Source organism: Melanostigma gelatinosum (genome assembly GCF_949748355.1).
Source record: "Melanostigma gelatinosum genome assembly, chromosome: 2".
Lineage (NCBI taxonomy): Eukaryota > Metazoa > Chordata > Actinopteri > Perciformes > Zoarcidae > Melanostigma > Melanostigma gelatinosum.
In genome coordinates this window covers 30,214,607-30,234,903 of record NC_136635.1, presented here as the reverse complement: position 1 = coordinate 30,234,903, position 20,297 = coordinate 30,214,607, and the positions used below count along the sequence as shown (strand labels likewise).

General features: G+C 44.0%; 1 protein-coding gene across 1 annotated transcript in view; it reads left to right on the top strand.

Annotated features, from left to right (window-relative positions):
* The window catches only part of madd (MAP-kinase activating death domain), a 51,491-nt gene that overhangs the window by 7,304 nt on the left and 23,890 nt on the right, over window positions 1-20,297 (top strand). Inside the window, exons 3-15 of the mRNA XM_079282840.1 lie at window positions 930-1,577; window positions 3,983-4,286; window positions 5,679-5,810; window positions 6,649-6,762; window positions 6,843-6,923; window positions 9,771-9,943; window positions 10,640-10,875; window positions 10,968-11,124; window positions 11,616-11,719; window positions 11,801-12,006; window positions 12,087-12,340; window positions 12,604-12,743; window positions 13,915-14,013. Coding sequence (XP_079138966.1) covers window positions 930-1,577; window positions 3,983-4,286; window positions 5,679-5,810; window positions 6,649-6,762; window positions 6,843-6,923; window positions 9,771-9,943; window positions 10,640-10,875; window positions 10,968-11,124; window positions 11,616-11,719; window positions 11,801-12,006; window positions 12,087-12,340; window positions 12,604-12,743; window positions 13,915-14,013 — 2,648 coding nt within the window. The remainder of the gene's footprint in view (window positions 1-929; window positions 1,578-3,982; window positions 4,287-5,678; window positions 5,811-6,648; window positions 6,763-6,842; window positions 6,924-9,770; window positions 9,944-10,639; window positions 10,876-10,967; window positions 11,125-11,615; window positions 11,720-11,800; window positions 12,007-12,086; window positions 12,341-12,603; window positions 12,744-13,914; window positions 14,014-20,297) is intronic.

Below are 20,297 nucleotides of genomic sequence, written 5' to 3'. Positions count from 1 at the left end.
CTACCTGTAGCCTGCAGTGACTCATAAACGCTTCACCAACATGCCTCTTGCACCGTTTCTGTTTGTTTTGGAAAAGGCCAGTTTGTTGTAACTTCTAGAAGTTTTTGCTCTGGAGTCGATGCAGCAGTAGCACGCGTAAGGAAGGATAGTAGCACAGCAGCCACAAAGGGGAAAAGGATGGTTCACAGGAACACAGTGGACCTGTACTGGATCATTTAGGGGTTTTAAGTGTTACGCTTATGGGAAATGTGAGGGTTGTTGTGGGATTGCGTTGTGCTATCAACTGATCAAATTCTTTGGTTCCTCTCTTAATTAAATGCTCCCCTCATCACTTCATGACCATTTCAAGTTAAATTCAATACGGTTGGTATACATGAGGGGTAATGGATGTGCAGATATACGAGTTAAAATGCACGGGAAACAGAATTGACCCTTTGCTAAGTCCCACGCTCTCAAACGCAGAACATGAGCAGTATTCTAATAGGATATGAAATAAAGAGTCCGTTTAGAGAGAGATTTTTGTTAACGAGTAAAATCCTTTTTAGTTTAACCAGAAAAACTGCTAAATACACAAGACTCCATTGACAAAAACAGTAGTTTTACCGTGTTGTACAACACACTTTATTCAAAATCTTTCCACTTTTTCAACAGTCTAAATCGGGTCTGGTCTAAATATTCCCATAATTCACAGCGTTGAGAGGGAAACTATTGGTTGAGGAGCCAGAGTGAGGTTTTCCCCAAAAATTTGATAATGTCTCTTTAGAGAGTTCAGTTAGTGATCGTGTGGGCTCCATGGTAGCTTTGACAGAGTAGCAGCAGGGGGGCGGGGCTTAGCGAAGGCTCACTTAAACCACATAACTAGTGATGGGTGCAACACTACAACTGCTTTAAAGCCAAAACAAATGTTTCTCCATCCCCCCCCCCTCCAGGCAACCAAGCAGTGACAGTGTGGCCCAGACTCCTCAGCTCCTCCGCCGCTACCCGCTGGAGGACCACCACGACTTCCCGCTCCCACCCGACGTGGTGTTTTTCTGCCAACCAGAAGGCTGCCTGAGCATCCGCCAGCGACGGGTCAGCCTCCGCGACGACTCCTCGTTTGTTTTCACGCTGACGGACAAGGACTCGGGAATCACCCGCTACGGAATCTGCGTCAACTTCTACCGCTCCTTTCAGCGAGGGCACCACCGCGCCCGCGGCGACAAGAGCGGCCACGCGGAGACGGCGGCGCAGGCGACCGAGACCGCCAGCGATGGCTCCGACGGCAGCACCGGCGGAGGAGGCCCCGCCTCCGGGCTGTCGCCGCCTGACGATGCAGAGTCTGCACCGCCGCCCGCCTCCGGGGAAGAGAGCGGACGACCGGGTGCCGAGCCCAACGCCGGCAAGTCGCCGCAGCACAGGCGAAGCGCTGCCAAGATGGCCGCCAGGAACCGCAACAGCACGCTGACCTCCCTGTGCATACTCAGCCACTACCCCTTCTTCTCCACCTTTAGGGAATGCTTGTACATTCTGAAGAGGCTGGTGGACTGCTGCAGTCAGAGGCTAACTCTGCGAGCCGGGCTCCCTCGCACCACCCAGAGGTGAGGCTTAAGATGGCATCGTCACGCGTCTTTGCCGCTTACTAATGAATCATTGTTGTATTTTTCTTTCTGTGTACCGTTCCACCCTGGTGCACATTAAAACATACTTGTATTTATTTAACATGTATGTATTTTAGATGCTCAATCAAACCAAACTAGCTAAATCTGGTTGGTTGCCGTTAAATCACTGACCGCGTTCATGAATGCTTATTGCTTTTGACGTCGCTTCAGGCCAGATGTCGGCTCATTATCAGGCAGATTGCCACGAGTTCATTCATATTACCATCGAACCTTTTGCTTTTCATGAAACCATGGCATTTTCTCTCACACCATCAGTTTTTGAAGTCCTTGAATTTGACTGAATTTAACTGAACCTCTAGAGGGCTGGGGGCGGTAAGTCTTTGCCCTTCATAAATCTGTACATGCACACAAAATAGGGTTGAACGGCATGCTTTAAACCGCAAAGAAATAGGTAAATACGGCTCATGCTCGATAATCTGTCTTCATAATCTGTAAAATGTTGAACAGCATCATTACATTCATGCCGACATGGCAAATTATTTTTTGCTTGATACAGTCTCTTAAAGTCCTCTTGGCTTCACTTTACTGTTTCAAACCTAAAACGTTAACGATCTGTTGCGTCTACAGTGTTCCCGCTGATGTTTTCTGCAATTCCTATTGCCCCCCCCCCCCCCCCCCCCCATCTGCTCCTCTCATTGTCCACCTGTTATGCGTCTGTTTGTGTTGCACAATTAATACCAGGGCTTTTGTCTTTGGCTCCATGCAGTTTTGCGAGCCATCTGCAGCTTGTGTCATGTTTTCTCAGTGCGCTCTATGCTATCATCACACTCTACCTCCACGATAAATAATGCCACGCAAAACATACACAGTGCATTTAACAGGTTTTATCATACAGCAAATAATATGTCATCCAGTGCTGTAGGTTCAGCTGAGGTACGGAGACACTTTTAAGGAATAATAGAAGAAACTGCATTCAGCCCGGTGTTTAGCTCATTAGACTAGAGAACCAGAGTGGATCATTTAGTTTGGTGATCTTTCTTCTTAATTAACCAGCCGTGTTGATTGATTCTTACTTGCTTTATGCTGCAGAAAGTACCCACAGCTGTACGCTGTATTTTGTCGTGGCATTGTGTTGTGATGTTGTACTTGCAGTGCGCTGTTAGTTATCATGGGTGACACAACAGATTGCAGTTTAGGAGCGGCACAGTCTGGCTTTAGTCATCCAAAGTGTTTTCTATTTATTCATAGCTGTTTAACCAGCGCAGCAAGGGATTCTAGTGATGAGTCTTAATGCACAGATAATTTCATGTCTGCATCATGCTGCAGCTGATATCATCAATATAGATTACTCGAAAAAAAGGCTGTTAAAGCCATAGGCAGAACAGAACTGAGAACCTTCCCCCCCCCCCCCCCCCCGACATGGTTGGTTGAAAAGTGTCGTGGTGATGACAGAGAGGCAGGAGAGCCATTGCATAATGGCTGCGAGCGCGCTCTATGCTATGGCGGCTCTGACAGATTGAGGTCTCTGGCTGCCTTTGGGTAGCAGCTGCAGTTGGTGGGAGGGCTCCAAAGGACGAATGATTTATCTCCCTCCTTACCACACACACACACACACACACACTGAGCATACACCCTAGAGAGGGTTTAATGACACCGTGTGTGTAGAATGGAGGGTTTGCACATCAATATTTCGGTGATTGCTGAAGAGCCTCTCTTGTGTTTTCGATCTCATTGCTCGTTATATTAGTCATTTGGTCGGTGTTTGCGGAGGCTTCGCCGAAGCTGTTTGCTGCTGTGAAATGAGCAAATTATATACTTTAATCTGTTTTTAATCCTAAAAATGACTGTTGACTGACATGAATACATGTTATTTATTAAGTGTAACAAATGTTGCATGTTGTTGACATTTTTTTGATTATGGAAATGGGAGTCACCGTATATTAGGGCTGTGTATTGGCCATCATTTGGAAATGTGATATGTATCATACAGGGGCTTTGATTCAATATATTGCGATGATTGATCATTTTAGGAAAACTGTCATATTACAAAAAAGTATGGTTTTTATGCAATCAGATGAGTTGAGATTTGCATTTTCAAAAGTTCCTGTAACATCAATTTTTGACAGTATCACAAAATAATATCGCAATACTCAAATGTATTGATATTTTTCTTGTAACTGTTCAAACTGCCACTATAATAAGGCCAAATTATGACACTCGAAGGCGTCATGTGGTGACATGATGTCTTTGAATTTTGTTGGGATTAGGAAACTTGTTAGAGGCATTTTTTTTTTTAAATGAATGAATAAAAAAAATCAATGAAATAAATAAGCTGAATGCAAAGGAATCCCTCTGAACACGCACTCTGTTTACGGCCTTCTCAGGGACACCATGTGGCGGGTGTTCACCGGGGCGCTGTCGGTGGAGGAGAAAGGCAGCCAGCTGCTGGCGGACCTGCGGGAGATTGAATCCTGGGTGTACCGGTTGCTTCGCTCACCGGTACCAGTGGCCGGTCAGAGGCGCGTGGATGTGGAAGTCCTGCCCCATGAACTCAAACGGGCGCTCACCTTCGCCCTGCCGGACATCTCTCGCTTCTCCATGGTCGACTTCCCCTTGCACCTGCCGTTGGAGCTGCTGGGCGTGGACTCCTGTCTTCAGGTCCTCAGCTGTATCATGCTAGAGCACAAGGTAAGGACCGGCACAGCGAGGGATCCACCCCGAAACACTGGATCTAAGCAGGAACCGATTCTAAATAAGGCGCATTGATGAGGTCCGGTTCTGCTATCGGTACTTTAGAGGTTACAAAGAGAGATCTCCTCGTCGCAAACCTCCGAGTTTGTGCTTCACTCTGACAAACGCCGACTCAGTTCAGCGTGAGACACACATCGTGGCTGAGAGAACAAAAAGAGAACTCTTTTTGTCGTAAATGCAATAAAATAAGAGTGTCGATAAGGAACCGAACAGATGATCAGTATCGATAAGAGGACTCGTATCTATAATATCCTAACGACACCTTGTGCTGGGCACAGCAGTGAGTCCAGGGTGCAGACGGTCTCTCATCAGTTGGGTCCGTCTCTTTGTCTTCATCTATATTTATTATTGCCAGGAGGAGGTGTGTGGTTGCCTTCTGCTGCTACCAAAACACCAGTGGGATTTTATTTAAGACTGACCTGATTGTTCCACGGAGACAGGACAAGCAAAGCTATATTTAGCGTGTTGTGATTGGTCGGGGGCTTCTTCTGCTTCATGTCCACAATTAAACTTCTTCAAAGACGCGAGAAATATCCTGAGTGACCGTCATCAGACATTTCACTGCAGGGCGGACAAGGCATGATGGGTAAAAAGACACTGCCCGACTGAGAGGAAAGACTCTTGTGCCTCGTCTCGCCCATCTTTAATACCAGAAGTGTTAGCAGGGGTGTAACAGAAGTCCCTGTTTGGCTGGTGCTCTGTTGTTGCTGTTGGTTTGACGGTGACATTGATACGCAGCCTCATTTGTAACTATTCCAAAACTAAACCTCAGCTTCAGTCACCGCTGGTTAAATCCTGGAGGATTTCTCTGCTCTTTTCTTTCTCCGTGATTCTCAAATACAGAATATATCTGGGCCACCTGACCTAAATGGATGTTCCCTCACCCAAAATATATATATATTTTTTTTTTATATGGTCCCAGGCGTCCTTGTGGAAATTGAGCATAACATTCAGATTGATTGAAAAGTCTTCCTGAATGGGGTCGACCACCGCGAATACGTTCTCTACCTGTATGAAACGCTGCCATCTTGTATTCATCCATTTAGGCTTCTTTTGGAGGTGAATCATTAAATTCAGTCTGGCTGAACTAAAGTGCTGCCTGGAAGCTTTTACAGCGACTTCTCTTTCAAGCACTTTGTGCGGCCAAATACATTTTTCATAAAAGCTCAGTTTTCAATGTTTGCCGTTATGAAGCCAAGGCAAAATTGAGGTGTTCACACCTTTTTTAGCTTACAGATCAGAAGAGGAAATATGGATGTATCACCAGAGACTAAGACAACAAGGTGTCAGTGTGTCTGTTTAAATAAGTGTTTCTCTTTCCTTCCTCAGGTCATTCTTCAGTCCAGAGACTACAATGCTTTGTCTATGAGCGTCATGGCCTTTGTTGCCATGATCTACCCTCTGGAATACATGTTTCCCGTCATCCCCTTACTCCCAACATGCATGGCCTCTGCCGAGCAGGTACAACTTCATTTATTTATATATTTATATATTTTATATTTCTAGTAAGGCGATATTACAGTATGCAGGTGTTAATCGACCCTTGGCTAAGCCCCGCCCCTTGCTGCTACTCTGTCAAGCTGTCAGAACTACGTTACCATCGAGCCCACACTGTCACTAACTGCACTACCTGTATAAATTATCACATTTTTGGATCAATTAAAAAGCGATTGCAGAGAGAAGCAGACAAAAGGGTCGACAATCTGTTTGAAGGAAATATTCAGGATTTTAAACAGTTTCAGCAGAAAGAACAGGTTAAAAAGATAAAGATAGAAGCTAAAGTCCACTGATGACTGTGTAAAAGTGAATATCAAGACGGAAGACAATGAAATTAAGTAACAGTGTTCCTGTAAAGTAGGGTTGGTCTTTATTCACTGTTACAAACAAAAGCAGCCTGTGTAGACATTCAGTATACCTTTGTTAGCTAGCATAGAGGTGCTAAGGCTAGTTAATGATGTGCTAACGTACTCCGCTAATGTTAGCTCCTCAGGTTTTTACGTAGAAACGTATATCTCCTTACAACCTCTCTGCTTAACGAGTGTCACCACTACACCGCCTTTAACCATCACTAGCTCCTAATGCACGACACCAGCCTGAACACGAAGAACATCTTGAAACCGTTGCATGAGAATCTATGGAGCAGAGCCGGACAGTTCAAAGTCTGTCCTGAGCTGGCCGATGCTACGCTACGATTAGCCGGGCTGCGTTCGAAGGCGGGACTTAACGAAGGGTCAATTGCAAATGCTCTCATTCGTGGCGACATCAAGTCGTGACCGACTGGTGTGTTTTGTCCCCGAAGCTTCTTCTTGCCCCGACTCCCTACATCATCGGTGTACCGGCCAGCTTCTTCCTCTACAAAGCTGATTTCAAGATGCCAGACGATTTGTGGCTGGTGGACCTTGACAGCAGCAAGGTCGGTGCATCAACATTCTGCTCCACCCTTCTGATCCTGTTTTGAATGATTAAGCTGATTATGTATTTGTTTGTCTACAGGTTATAGTGCCAACCAATGCAGAGATTCTGCCACCTCTTCCAGAGCCTGAAGCAGGCGAGCTTAAGAAACATCTGAAACAGGTACTGCATGCGATTAGTGTCATTCCTCTTTCGTTGTGATCAGTGTGGCAGCCGGGGCTCAGCACAAAGCCAGTGCCTCTACTGGCACATAAGAAACCATATGAACCCCGGCGCTGCTCTGGAGCCGACCTTTCAATGCTGTTAACCGATTGCTTGTATGAATGTAAAACTTCTGTTTCAGCAGTGTGAAGAGTAGGGGCTTCCTTCTCCAACACAGGTGTATGTATTGTAGATGAGTGTCGGAGCATTTGAAATGGGATTTGTGGTGCACTAACGTGAACAAATGTTTTTTTTTTCCTGTTTTCTTTGCATGCTCTAGCTCTTGCAGGTAAAATCTGATTCTAGGACCCCACTACCCAAGCTAAACCTTTAGTGCTGCTCGTAACTAACTTACCCCTCTAACCTGGTTATCTAACACAACATCAGAACCTGGATCTGATTCATGGGAATGCCTCACTTTTACATACCTTTAATGGGTTAGTTTGTTTGTGTTCTTGTGTGAATTTGGTGATACCAAACTAACTCTTTAAAACTATTGATCCGTACCTCACACAACGTCAAAATATCTGAACTGTCCCCTTTTATTTCACACCTTCAGTGAATACAACCAACAGAGACCTTTCCTCAACCATCCTCGCAGACACGCATTTAGTTTTGTATGCCTTGAATCAGAGCCGGTTCGTAGGCCGTGTGTGTGTGATTAGCAGCTCCCTCCCATGTGTGTGCGGATGTGTGACTGAGAAGCTGGTGTGTAGGAGTGTGCAAAGCCTCAGTTTAGCAGTTGTGAAGCATATCAACAACATTCATATCTGTGATCGCAGAAAATGTCGCTGAAGATGCTTCAAGCGATTATCTGAAGACTGTGATGCCAAAGCAGAATGTTGCTTGTGTGAGAGTCACTGTAATACTTGCACACTGGATAAAAAAATAAATCGGTCTTAACGAGCGACTGATTTATTTTACTTTGACAAACATGGTGGTCGTGTTGTTTCAGCTCTGGCTTTTTGTTTCTGAGCAGTACGACGTTATTCAGGCTTTTATTTTATGCTTTATTGTGCAAGTATTTCATCTCTGTTTCTGAAAAGATCTGCTGTTTTCGTATCTGTCATCACTACTCCATTGTGACCACTGGTTTGTCCCAGCTGGTCACCATGGATGGCCTCCATGTGTCCTTTAGTGGCTTTTTTCTGTAGGTGAAGTCTGGTTTTTGGTCACATTTGTGCTTGTCTGTGTTCCTCACTGTCTTTCATGGAAAGCATTGAAAAACCCACATCTCTTCTCTCCTCATATTGCTCTTCCTCTCTTGGCTTTCACTCTCTCTCTCGCTCTCTCACTCCCTCTCTCGCTCTTACTGGCCGTCCATCACTTTCTCAAAACAAACACAAATGTATCTTTTCTTATCTCCTTTCTTCAGTAAATGAATGATGAAAAAAAAACGGCAAAACGTATCTCTCTTTGCACAAAACAAATCACAAATATCGTCAGCAAGTTCGATCTATTTGGGTGTTGCCAAAATATACTTATTTGCCGTCAGCGAAAAGCAGACGAAAGGGGAAGTGCTGTTGAAAGGAGAATAAGAAAAGGGAAAGGGCCATTGTTGTGACCCTTCCGTCATGTGCCGTTCCAGTGTCAGTTCCAAGTTGTCATCCCAGGCCTTCATGTGACTCTCCTCGCATCTCTCTTATCCCCTTCCTAGTGTCTGGTTAGGTTGACCGTGATCACCCAAAAGCAGATCTTCTCCTCTGAAAATAAGGTTACTCATTTCTCCTCCTGTGGAATGTGTAATGCCCCTGCACGGAAACCTTCTCTCACATTATTTTGCTTGCGACTACAACTCGTCTCCTGCTCTCGGGAGACTTGAATAAACTGCATAATCACAGAATGTTGCGGACCAGTTTTTTTATTTCTAACACACTGCTTAGCTCTGGCTTGAGCATGACTGAATGTGCGTGCATCTATCTTGGCATCAGTGAGTGTTCTTCGTAAACCAAAACAAGATATGATGAAGCTAACCCACTTTGACGGAGTTTTAACATTCATGCAGACCCGGCCACTAAATGTTCCATAATGCTAAGCTAAACATTTGACCCTCGAGTCTGCAGCAGTTTCCCTCAGAGCAAACCCATGCTTATTGACTGCCTTCCTCTCAGACGTGACACACCCACCAGAGGCATCAACATGCACACAACCGATCCCTCAGCTGCTGTTTGTAATGAGAGTGGAGACAAACCGTGAAAGCAGTAATACAATAATAACAGCGGGGGAGGGGTTAACGATTTAGATCTATTTTATCCCACAAACTACATTTTCCATTTTAAGTCTCCATTCCAGTAGTCAGCAGGGCTGTCCCGAATACCGTTTTGAGTTTTGGAAGTAATCAACAGTGAATATTTAGTCGACGGAACGGACTCACACACTCGGAGACATTAAATTATTTTTTAACGTGTCGTTTTTCGACGAGTGCGGGCGATGCACACACTCCTACAATTACATTATTTTTATTTTTATTTTTTTCTCCAAAAGGTTTGGTGTGTTTTATGCATTTTTCTAATCCTGAGGGGTAAAACAAAAAACATAAATCTGAATCCCAAAATTTCAAAGCAAATGGCTTCCCAACAAATGAATAGCGGATATTCGGGACCAGCCCTGATGCTCACTCACTTTGGCCCAAATTCTTTTCCCTCAAAAGAGAGGGCAAATATTCATATGAAGTCCCAGTAAAAGAAATTTATATTTTAACTAAATGTTGATGCCAATCGTGGGAGTGGTCCATCACGGCGCTGTGTGTTTTTATTGTCTTTAATCCACTGCTGTGTTTCTAACGCGTGTCCGTGTCACCTGTTCTAGGCCTTGGCCAGTATGAGTTTGAACACCCAACCCATCCTGAACCTGGAGAAGTTCCAGGAAGGTCACGAGATGCCTCTGCTCCCACCGGGACGAGATAAAGCCTCTCCGTCCTCCACCGAGTTCAACCCGCTGATCTACGGCAATGACGTTGATTCTGTGGACGTAGCCACCAGGCAAGCTATGAACGTTCCTCTCTGTCCTTTTAAGGTGCGAGGAATAAAAAGAGAAGGGAGAGAAAATGATTCACGGATTGTATTTATAGATGCACCGGGATGGAATTTCAGGGCCGACAACCAATAATTATCTTTTTGTTGTAGCTGATAATGATTCAATAACCAATTAAATAATCATACGAATGCGAAGACGATAGGTTTTAATTTTTAGTTTCTTTTTCTAAAACGCAAATATTTAGAGACCTCCCACCATCCCTACAATACAAAATACATTTATTGTGAACTTGTTTGTAATTACAGTCTGACTCCAGACTTGTTGTCGAGCATGTAGAGGCTGAAAAAACGTCATTAAAATACCGTAACCTCAATATTATTATCGTGTGTCTTTTAAAATGTACCCTTGAAGTCCTTTTGATTGTCTCCATTGTAGCCGCTGCTCTGAAGTCGCTGCCTGCTCTGTGTGGAGCTCAGCCTCATAGAGGCAAAAGTCATCACACAAAACACTGTTTAAATTCTGCAGCCGGGACGTAATAATCGGCTGATATTCTATTATGGGAACAATAATGATTTTATTTTCTTACTTGCCTGTCAATATATCAGCCACCAATATATCGTGCAATCCTAATTATATTTTTGCATGTTTACGATTTAAAAAAAAGAAAAGAAGAAAAAAGCCAAACTAACTTTCTTTTACAGGGTCGCCATGGTTCGGTTCTTCAACTCCCCAAATGTTCTCCAGGGGTTCCAGATGCACACTCGCACCCTGCGCCTCTTCCCCCGGCCCGTGGTGGCCTTTCAGTGTACGTCTTTTCTGGCGTCTCGGCCGCGGCGCTCTTGCTTTGCAGACAAACTGTCTCACACCCAGGCGGTGGAGTTCTATGGAGAATGGGCTCTGAATCCCACCAACCTCGCCTTTCAGAGGATACACAACAGTAAGGCCCATTTATGGTGACGGTGCTCTGTGTCTTTGTTCTGTTAAAGTCAGTGTTTGTGAACTTAATACTCTACACACTTCTCTTTTCAGATGTGTTTGACCCCTCCTTAATCGGAGACAAGCCCAAATGGTATGCGCACCAGTTGCAGCCAGTGCTCTACCGAGTGTACGATGGAAGCTCCCAGCTGGTGGAAGCCATGGCTGGTCCATTGGAGGATGAGGGCAACGAGTCTGACCCCACCGACAGGTAAAGCTTTGTTTGTACGAGCACACATGCGTTTATGCTCAGCGCGCTGTTTGTTACATTATTACTACTGGACTACTTTATGGCCTTTATACAAGCATCGTAAAGAAAGAAGTCAAGCATTGAATGCATTATGAAGAAAGACTGGATGAATATCGGGTGAACAATATGATTTGCCTGCAAAATATTTACTTAAATGTAGATTTTTAAGACCTCCGGTTTCTACAGCATTAAAAAACGAATTGTCCGTTTGTAAAATCGCATGCTCATAGTGATTTCATCAGCGAACTTTTGTGACTGTCACGTCTGAAAGGTTACAAAAACTGAGGCGTTTACGGCCAAGTACTTCGACCACTTGCAGGGTCTTCGCGTTAGCCGCGATTACGTAATTCTCTGGCGCACACGCATCTCGCGCCGGCTTCCCTACGGCGAGTATAAACTTCCCTTAAGGAACCGCAAGATGCTTTCTTATTTTTCATCTACATTTATTGCAGTGGCAGTGACAGCGAGGCATACGACGACTCCAGCTCGTCCTACTCCTCACTTGGAGACCTTGTGAGTGAGATGATCCAAGGTGACATCCAGGGAGACACTCCAAGTAAGTTGTTGTTTCATCACAAGTTCTGCGTTGACCGTATTCATACCGTCTCTTTTTTAATGTTTGACTTTGATGTCTCAGGCTTGGACCCGCCTACCCACGCTGCACTGGGAGACGCTAGCGAGGTCGAGTTTCAAGACCTCCCCGAGTTCGGGGACGGCCAGGGCTCCGAGGGTCCACCGAGCGGGGACTTACCTGCCGAACCCTCTGATGGACAACCTCTTCGCTCAAGCTCCAGCACAACTTCAAGCTCAAGTCCCAGCACGGTCATCCAGGGAGCCAACCAAGTGGGTGATCTGTCCAATTTATGAATTGAGCGATATACTTAATTGTCCATAATTCCCATTGAAATTTATTTTTTTCCCAGGATCAAGTGGAAGCACCTGAAATTGAAGCATCAGCAGGTGCCGCTTTACAGAACCCAGTCTCCGGATTGGGCGGTCCGCCGTTCCACAGACCCGCGGTCGACGCCGGCCTGGCGGACCACGCCAACAAAAAGCAAGAGTACGACAACCCGTACTTTGAGCCTCAGTATGGCTTCCCCTCAGAGGATGACCCCGATGCAGAAGAGCAAGTGGAGTCATACACCCCTCGATTCAACCAGAACCTCAATGGCAACAAGTGTGTTAAGCTTGTTCATCACTTGAATGAATACAGTATCATGATTCAAATGGGCTCGCTGACCGACCATGCAATGGTTCCCTGTCAACACCCAGCATGTCAGAACCCCTCCCTCCATTCATGGTGGTCTTTGAATCTGTGGCGGTGTGATGTGGCGTGAATGCTTGAGCGTTTCCCATAATGTATGGTTGTGAATGTCCTGGTGTCCTTTTGACCATTGTCCATTGTCCATTGACCATTGTCTTTTGGTCATTTTTCTTCAGGGCACAGCGTGTTCTACGTCCCTGCAGCCTGAGGCTCCCCGGAGAATCGGACGGGGAGGGAGACTCCCACAACAGCTCGCCAAACTCCACCATTTCCAACAACAGCAATGACGGATTTGGAGGACTCATGTCGTTTGCCAGTAAGAATATTTTCAGACAAGTGTAAAACATGGAAGGTTGGCGACGATGAAATGAAGCAGCATAACCAACGGCACCCGTCAGACCCAGTTCCTAAAAGTCCCCGTGAAACCAAAGTTAAAACGTCTTCAGCTTCTGTATTGTGTCGTACTTCACGGTGAGATCGAGTAATTGAGTGGCGTACAGCTCGGAGTTTGTGCGATGCAGAGCTACAGAGGACCGTCTACTCCACCGTCTACTCCACTCACACGAGGGAAATGCACATCAACTCCAACAGTCGTTTTGCATCATCCAGCGGACGTTCATCTGCATGCGTCAACGTTTCCCTTGAATTAATTAAACAGTGAAGTGAGTTTTCATTAGAGCGATGGGGCCATTTAGATTTGAAAGCCCGGAGGGGAAAACTGGGATTTTCATGTGAGAAATACTTTTTTCTTTCATCAATTTAACATCCAACAGGAGATAAATAAACAATAAAAACAGGGACACAGTGAGATGAAAAATGCATTTTACCAGCTTTAATCCCGAGTCTTGAACACACCCCCTCACAAATTCAGAAAGGCCTTTAAAGCCAGTGTACAGTGGGTGTAGCTGCCTTCATGAGAGGGAACATGATGTTGCCGTGTCATGCAATTTTCTCTGTGCTTCTGACAACACTCTCGTACCGTGTTGTTTACGGCCGCTGCAGGCAGCTGTTTTCAACACAAAAAGGAGTAAATGTTGCACTTTAAGTTCATCAAGTGACCAGAACACATGGAGGGAATTTTATTCTAATTTGGCACAAATTCATCCACTTTAAGCTCACTGTGACCTCACAAAACACATTCAAGTATTCATATTCTAATTATGACAATGTTACACAAATGTCTAATAGGATAAAATGATGACACGATGACATTTAGGAAAGACAGGCATGTAAACTGCAACATGACTGGTTGGTTGAGGTGTAGAACCGTGAGGCAGTGATTCTAGCGTATTACAGATTTGTACATTTACGTATTTTTAGGGTTAGCTGTGTCTTGTTTCGATTGCTTAATCACTGAGACATGATGACAATGAGGGTAAACATCTTCTCCAGATTGTATGTGAAGGGTAAATAATGTTAATTCGGATACTTTTGGGATTGCATTTGAATAGTATTCCTCTTCTCTGATTGTATTTCTCCCTCGACAGGCAATCTTTACAAGAACCACGGCACCAGTTTCAGTCTGTCCAATCTGGCTCTCCCCAACAAGGCTGCGAGGGAGAAGACGCCGTTCCCCAGTTTAAAAGGTATGACGACACAAACCCGACCGCTCTCGCGTCCGGTCAAGTTCCTCACGAAATTCTCGTTTCTGTCGTTTTCTTGTTCAGTTTTCTAAGGTATTGAGAAACATTATAATAAAATGTTTCGTGTAGGACATAAAGGTACAGCAGTGAGAGTTGACAAAGTTGAAGATTGAGAGTCAATAACAAATGTTTAGGAATTATCGTTAACATTTGCATTTTTCTGACACACTCATTTAATCATTTTTCCATCAATGGCTTTATGTTTGCAGTCATGTACCTATTAATTGATAACACATTTTTATGCTTTTTTTTTACCATTGACATTTAGATTACACTTTAAATACTAGGATTTTAAGATTGTACACTTCTAAATAATGAATGTAATGATCAGAAATACCTTTATGGCCATTGCTTATCTCCTAAAAAGAATCCATCATTTATGTAAACTTGTCAATATGAAACCGTATAGTTCTTTTATTCAGTAATTAAATTATTATTATTTTTAATTTAGTCCTTTTCTGTCTTTGTTTTAAATCATTTTTCTAAATTACTTTTTTTTTGGGTAAGAGAATATTTCAATTTAGATGTTGAGGAGGAAATGGAGCGAGCAGGTTTGTAGATCTGTTTTCATAGCTTGACTTTCTTCCTGCTGGATTGCCAAACGGATATGGCACTATTTTAAAGGAGAATATTGAGGACGTATCAAACTAAGTTTTTCTCTCACGATTAATAGGAAAATCCACTCAAAAGCAGACTTGATGTCGCCACAGTTTGTTCCTAATTTGACGAGATGATCGACTATTTGCAGTTTTTCTCATTAATTTGCCTTTTTTCTCCTCCACCACGAGCTGAGAGTGTGGAATGTGTTCAAGCATTGGTACAAATGTGCACACTAGTAGCAGATGAATGTGGTGAGGCAGGTCTCAGTGTTTTCCCAAGCGAGCAACGAAAGAGTAAGGAAGGGCAAACAATCCAAAACAACTGCAGGATATATGGTTTTAATAAGGACTCAGATGTTGATGCATCAGATAAATGAATGGAAACCTAAACATAACACAATAAATCCAACCACAGTCGCATCTTTTTATCAAGGAGAGAAGGATTTTGTAGACGATTCTGTCATCCTTTGCTGAAGTTACAGGGACTGAAATTGCACTTGGGAACAGACTAATTAAACTGGTTAGTATTTATGATTTATTTTTTGGGTGATGAAGGGTTGAAGATGCTAATACGAATTCTGTTGAGGCTGGATTTTCACTTTAATTGAGAGAAAAACCAGGTGAAGCATGGTACTCTAACTCAATAGCTCCACTCCAAGAGGAATAGCTGCCACAGCAAATGTTCCGCCCCTTTGATGATGATGCGTTTTGTCTTTGTCGTTCAGATGACCCTGACAGCCCGGGTATGTCATGTCTGGTGTGATAGTCTTCTTGTAGCCTCCTGACTAGGAATCTCCTGATCCTTGACGTGACCTATACCTATCTTACACCCTGTTCCTCAGCATAGGACCAAGATAGAAATGCACCTGTTCATGTCTTTCTTGTTTATCCGTGCGTCTTCCCCTTCTGTTCCTTTGACATTCTGCTTTGTGTGACTGTGGGAGTCTTTTTGATGCACACATACACTGTACATACAGTATATATCGTCAACAGATTTCTTTTCTGACTGCAAACGTTTTGGTGTGGCATCTGCGCATCCTTACTACTGCAAGAAGGACGCGCAGTCCGTTTTGAACTGCATTAACCTAATTAATGTTTGTGTGGTTTCCGTTATGTTTTCCAATGACGTTCACAGAATGGTCTCTCAGTGCACTGCCCCCTGACTCGCGTGTTTCTCCTTGCTTGCTTGTGTGGTGACTCCCATATTTCAGTGTTCCCCTTTTGAAGTCGCTCACTAATTTAACAAAAAGCTGTTGACGATCCCAGGTTTCCTAATCTTGTATTTTACTGTGTATCATGATTATCTTTTGTGCTTTTGTTCGAAAAACAAGATTCCTGTCTGACACCATGCACAACGCACCATGCGTTATGTTATGTCGTTGCTGCAAAACCTCACCTCGGTTAGTCTGCCGTAAGTCGGTTTAGTTTATACGGAAGTTAGCCCGCTACAACAATTGTAATGGCAACGGCGCACATAAAAATGGCCGCCACACTGACATCCTACTACGTTTATTTGAATGGGAATGTACGTACGACTCCTATTGTATTTCTATGGTGTTGCCAAACACATGGTCAACTTATCGAACACTTTCAGCGTTGATACCATCATCAGCACATATTGTCGTTTTCTCTTTCCTGTCTGTCCTTCTCTTATTTTCTTTGTTTTGCCGCCATGTTGAGTCTGCATGTGTGTTGTGTTATGGGTTGATGTTCAGACTGGGTGTGTCTGGGCCGGTGTCGCTCTCTCTGTCCACCTTTTGTCGTGGCACTAATTCTGGGTTCTGTGTGCAGTATTTGGGCTAAATTCTCTAATGGAGATAATTACAGAGGCTGGCCCGGGGAGCGGAGAAGGTGGGTTCTGCCCTTTTTAATTGAGTGAGCTGCATGCTTCTCCAAGCCAGTCAACTACATCTCCCAGCATCCCCTTCTGTCCACCCTCATTTCAGTCACCGTGTGTTTTCACGCCGCCATTCACATAGTGACTGTTCCCCTTCCCCAGACTAACTATTTCACTCCACCGTATGTTCGTGTATTTATTGAACTCGTCTTATCACGGGAACGTTTCAAAGGACAACCGTAATCACAGGAAAAGGTTCGACAATACACCGTGCAGGAAAAAACCACAGGGAAGCGCAAGACAGCGAACAGGATATTGAGAAACAGAATAAGAACACAATGAGCTCAGATAATCGACCAGCATGCATTGTTCCTCGTTGTTTTTCTTGTCCTTTATGCTCCCACAGAGGACAAGCAGGGGTGTTGGGCCCAATGGTGCTGTAATTGTGTTGTACACAACGAGCAGTGACGGCAGTCACATTATGCAAGTTTTAAACCGAACTGGTGAACATCTTAATTGTTGGTGCGCTCTGTTCAGGCTTTTGCCCGGCGTGATGCCGGTTGTCTGGATGTTTGTCATGAAAACTCCAACCTGGTAGATGAGTTATGGTTGTGTCAACTTTACAGACGTCTTATAAGGCACACTGTTGCAGAGCATTTTCTGCGTTTCCTTTGAGTTGCCAGGTGGAGTTGTGAGGGAACTGAGGCTGTCACTGTTAGTCTTAATTTTAGGAAATTAACTATTTTGAATTTCCAAAGTTTCTCTATTTTCAGAACAAAACTTCACTTGTACTCTGGGGTTTGTAATGTTTTGTTTTTCTGTTAGGGCATAAAATGTGGATAACTTAATAAACCACATAACTAGTCGGATGGCTCGCAGCAGACAACAATTGAAGACATTGTGCAACAACAACAATAGTCACATGGAGTGCTGCAGGAATGAGTCCTAAAGCCACTCGATTTAAAAACAGGATATGAATACAATCGATCAACTGATATAAATAAACAGCAAGCGATGCACCTAAACACGGGACCAGTAATACATGCAGTACATATGAAATAAGACCTGAAAGTTTCACAGTCTTGGGCTTCAGTGTCCAATGGAGCCCAATCTGACCAACGCCAAAACTAGTGATCCAGTCCTCATCTGTGACGGCAGCACACCCATCAGTGGTGCTGCCGTCGTCTTAAAATTAATTATGACAATCCCATGAGTAAATCTTCAATCGACTCATGAAGTAGGCCATCCTCGTTAGCAAACTCAGCTCCAGCTCACAATCATTTCCTGTCTCCCTGAAGGCTTTCTCAGGCGTTTCCTTTCTTGTTCGTGCAGGTTCCCAATTAGGTTTGTGTTTTAAATGTAAATGCTTACCTGTCCGTCACACACTTCTCTGTTGTGTCTGCGCCACTGAAAGTGTACAGAGCTGATGCTACTCAATAACAGAAGTGTGTAGGTGTTAGTCCAGAAGATACCTTCACTATTGGTGGACCATCCACACGGATAGTTGGTGTCACAGCCAGTAATATGTAAAGAAGATTGAATGAAGAATGGGATCAAAACATTCTGAATGGCACAAGAGAGAAGTGATATTTCTGAAGGATTTTACGTCTTTTTTTTCTTTGAATATGGATGTAACTTGAGTGACTGACTGAGGGGTTTATTGCTATCATTTTCCACCTGGCCGGGTCAAATCCGTCCGGTGTTGATGCTAGAGTGACACTGATGAACTCTGTCTGTAAGCTGACCCGTTAGTGCGGATGAATTTAAGTTTTGGCTGGTCCAGACTTGGGATTCAGATCAGCTTCGCTACGATCTCTGCCTTGTTACTCAGGTCGACGGATCATTTGACCCCCGAGGGTGAGCATCAATTAAAACAGCCTCAAAGTGTCCTCCATTAATAAACCACAGGGCTCTTCTCACTAAAGTTAAACAGCTGCAGGCCGACCAGCAAAGAATATTGATGACAACCTTCAGAGACTTCTGTTTGTTACCAACAAGCTTTTTCATTTATCCTGATTTATGTCTGGCCACATTCATGTTGGACAAAATCCATAAGCGTCCTCCTGCAGTAGTGCTTACTCATAAAGAGCCTTTGGGGCTGGTGCGCTGCTTCTACTGCGATCACTTTATGATTTCTTCTCCAACAGCGAAGCTTTATTGGCTTTCAAACAAAAACATGCTGAAGAATTCCACTTGTGCAATCAAAGTATTGGTACTGGGAATAAAACCTAATTTCTTGTCCCCATGTCACTCCAGCAGTAATAACAAACAATAGATCCCCGCTGTCACATAGACGGGACAATAAAGCGGCCTGTAATGACAGATGTCAGATCAGACAATCTTCCTGTCCGCTGCGTGGAGGAGTGTGCTCCTCCCTCATCCTTTCGTGCCGTAGAAACACAATCAGCCGGTGACTGAAAGCAGAAAGCGTGAGCTCAACTTCCCCTCACATCTGTCTTTTTACAACTGTGGAGCTCAGGACCAGATGAACCGATCACAGTGTGGGGCTATGGATATATGCTGGAGCTTGATGCTCTTGATCCTGCAACATTTTGCATACGATTTTTGGGTTGCAAACATAATGGTGTGATGATAGCACACGTACTTAATGTATTGTCGTACATGTTCCCTTTGACGTAACCTAAACCCACACAGGCCTGACTATATGACTTCCAGCCTGGTCGTACGGATGCATTCCTACCAGGTCGTTTGACGTTCCGTCCAAGGGGGCTTATTAATCACTTTAAGGGTCAACATTCTGAGGATTCTGCTCGGCTGTCTTGTCGTTACAAACTGTAGTGAGCTTGTTTTGATATTGCTCGTGTAGTATTTCACGCGATGTGTAATATATCTTTGATTCAAAACTGAGCTTTTCTGCAGAGCAGTCACCATCTTGTCTGCATCGTCCAGCTTTCTGTGGCTTCATGTTCGTCCTTTTTTTTCTTCTTCTCACACTCCGTTTATAGTGGACATGCAAAAATGAATGCTGCCTTTTTCTCTGTTTGTCAACATTGTGTGGCCGTCTTTTTTAAACAAATGTAAAATATATAAGACCAACCAGGGATCTGTGTTTACGCTGTAGACCACTGCGTCCACTATATAAGAAGTGGATGCAGTCGCCTCGGTTTGTGGACTACTGTTTTGAAGCCTCGAGTTCGGCATTTTGAACGTCTCCATCTTGGTTTTTGGTTGTCGCTGTCTTGTTTTTTTGCAAGCAGAAATTTCACAAGAAGGTGGAGCAAAATACAACTAAATGTTGAACAAGTAAATCTTCAACAAGACATTTTTAGGCGACTAAAAATGTTGCAGTTAACATCATGAAGTGTAAACACACTGGAGGGGTTAAAGCTTAGACAACAAAAACAACAACTCACAGACCGGACAACACGGTGGTAACAACCTGTCAATCACAGTAGCCCCGCCCTAAATCATCCCCTGCTTTATGGTCTGTTTGACTCTAAATGGACCATAATGTACTAAATGAACATCATGCTGTATTGAAGAAGACTTGAAACTAGAGCTTGAGACATAAACTCATGTTTACAATGTTTACTGAGGGAATAAATCAAGAGAGAAGTAGAGTCATTCTCTCAGAGACTAATGTGAAAAATCGACGGTGTCTCTAAAGTAGAAAGAATGAGTCTTCTGCAACAAGATACGCCGCTCATTAATAAGCAGCTTCAATAACTGCTGCAGTGGTTTGGACTCAAGTCTGGGTCGAGTCTCATATGTATTCATTTGAGCCAAGTGAGCGAGTAAAAATAAATCGACTTGTCTAAATGTTTGGAGCC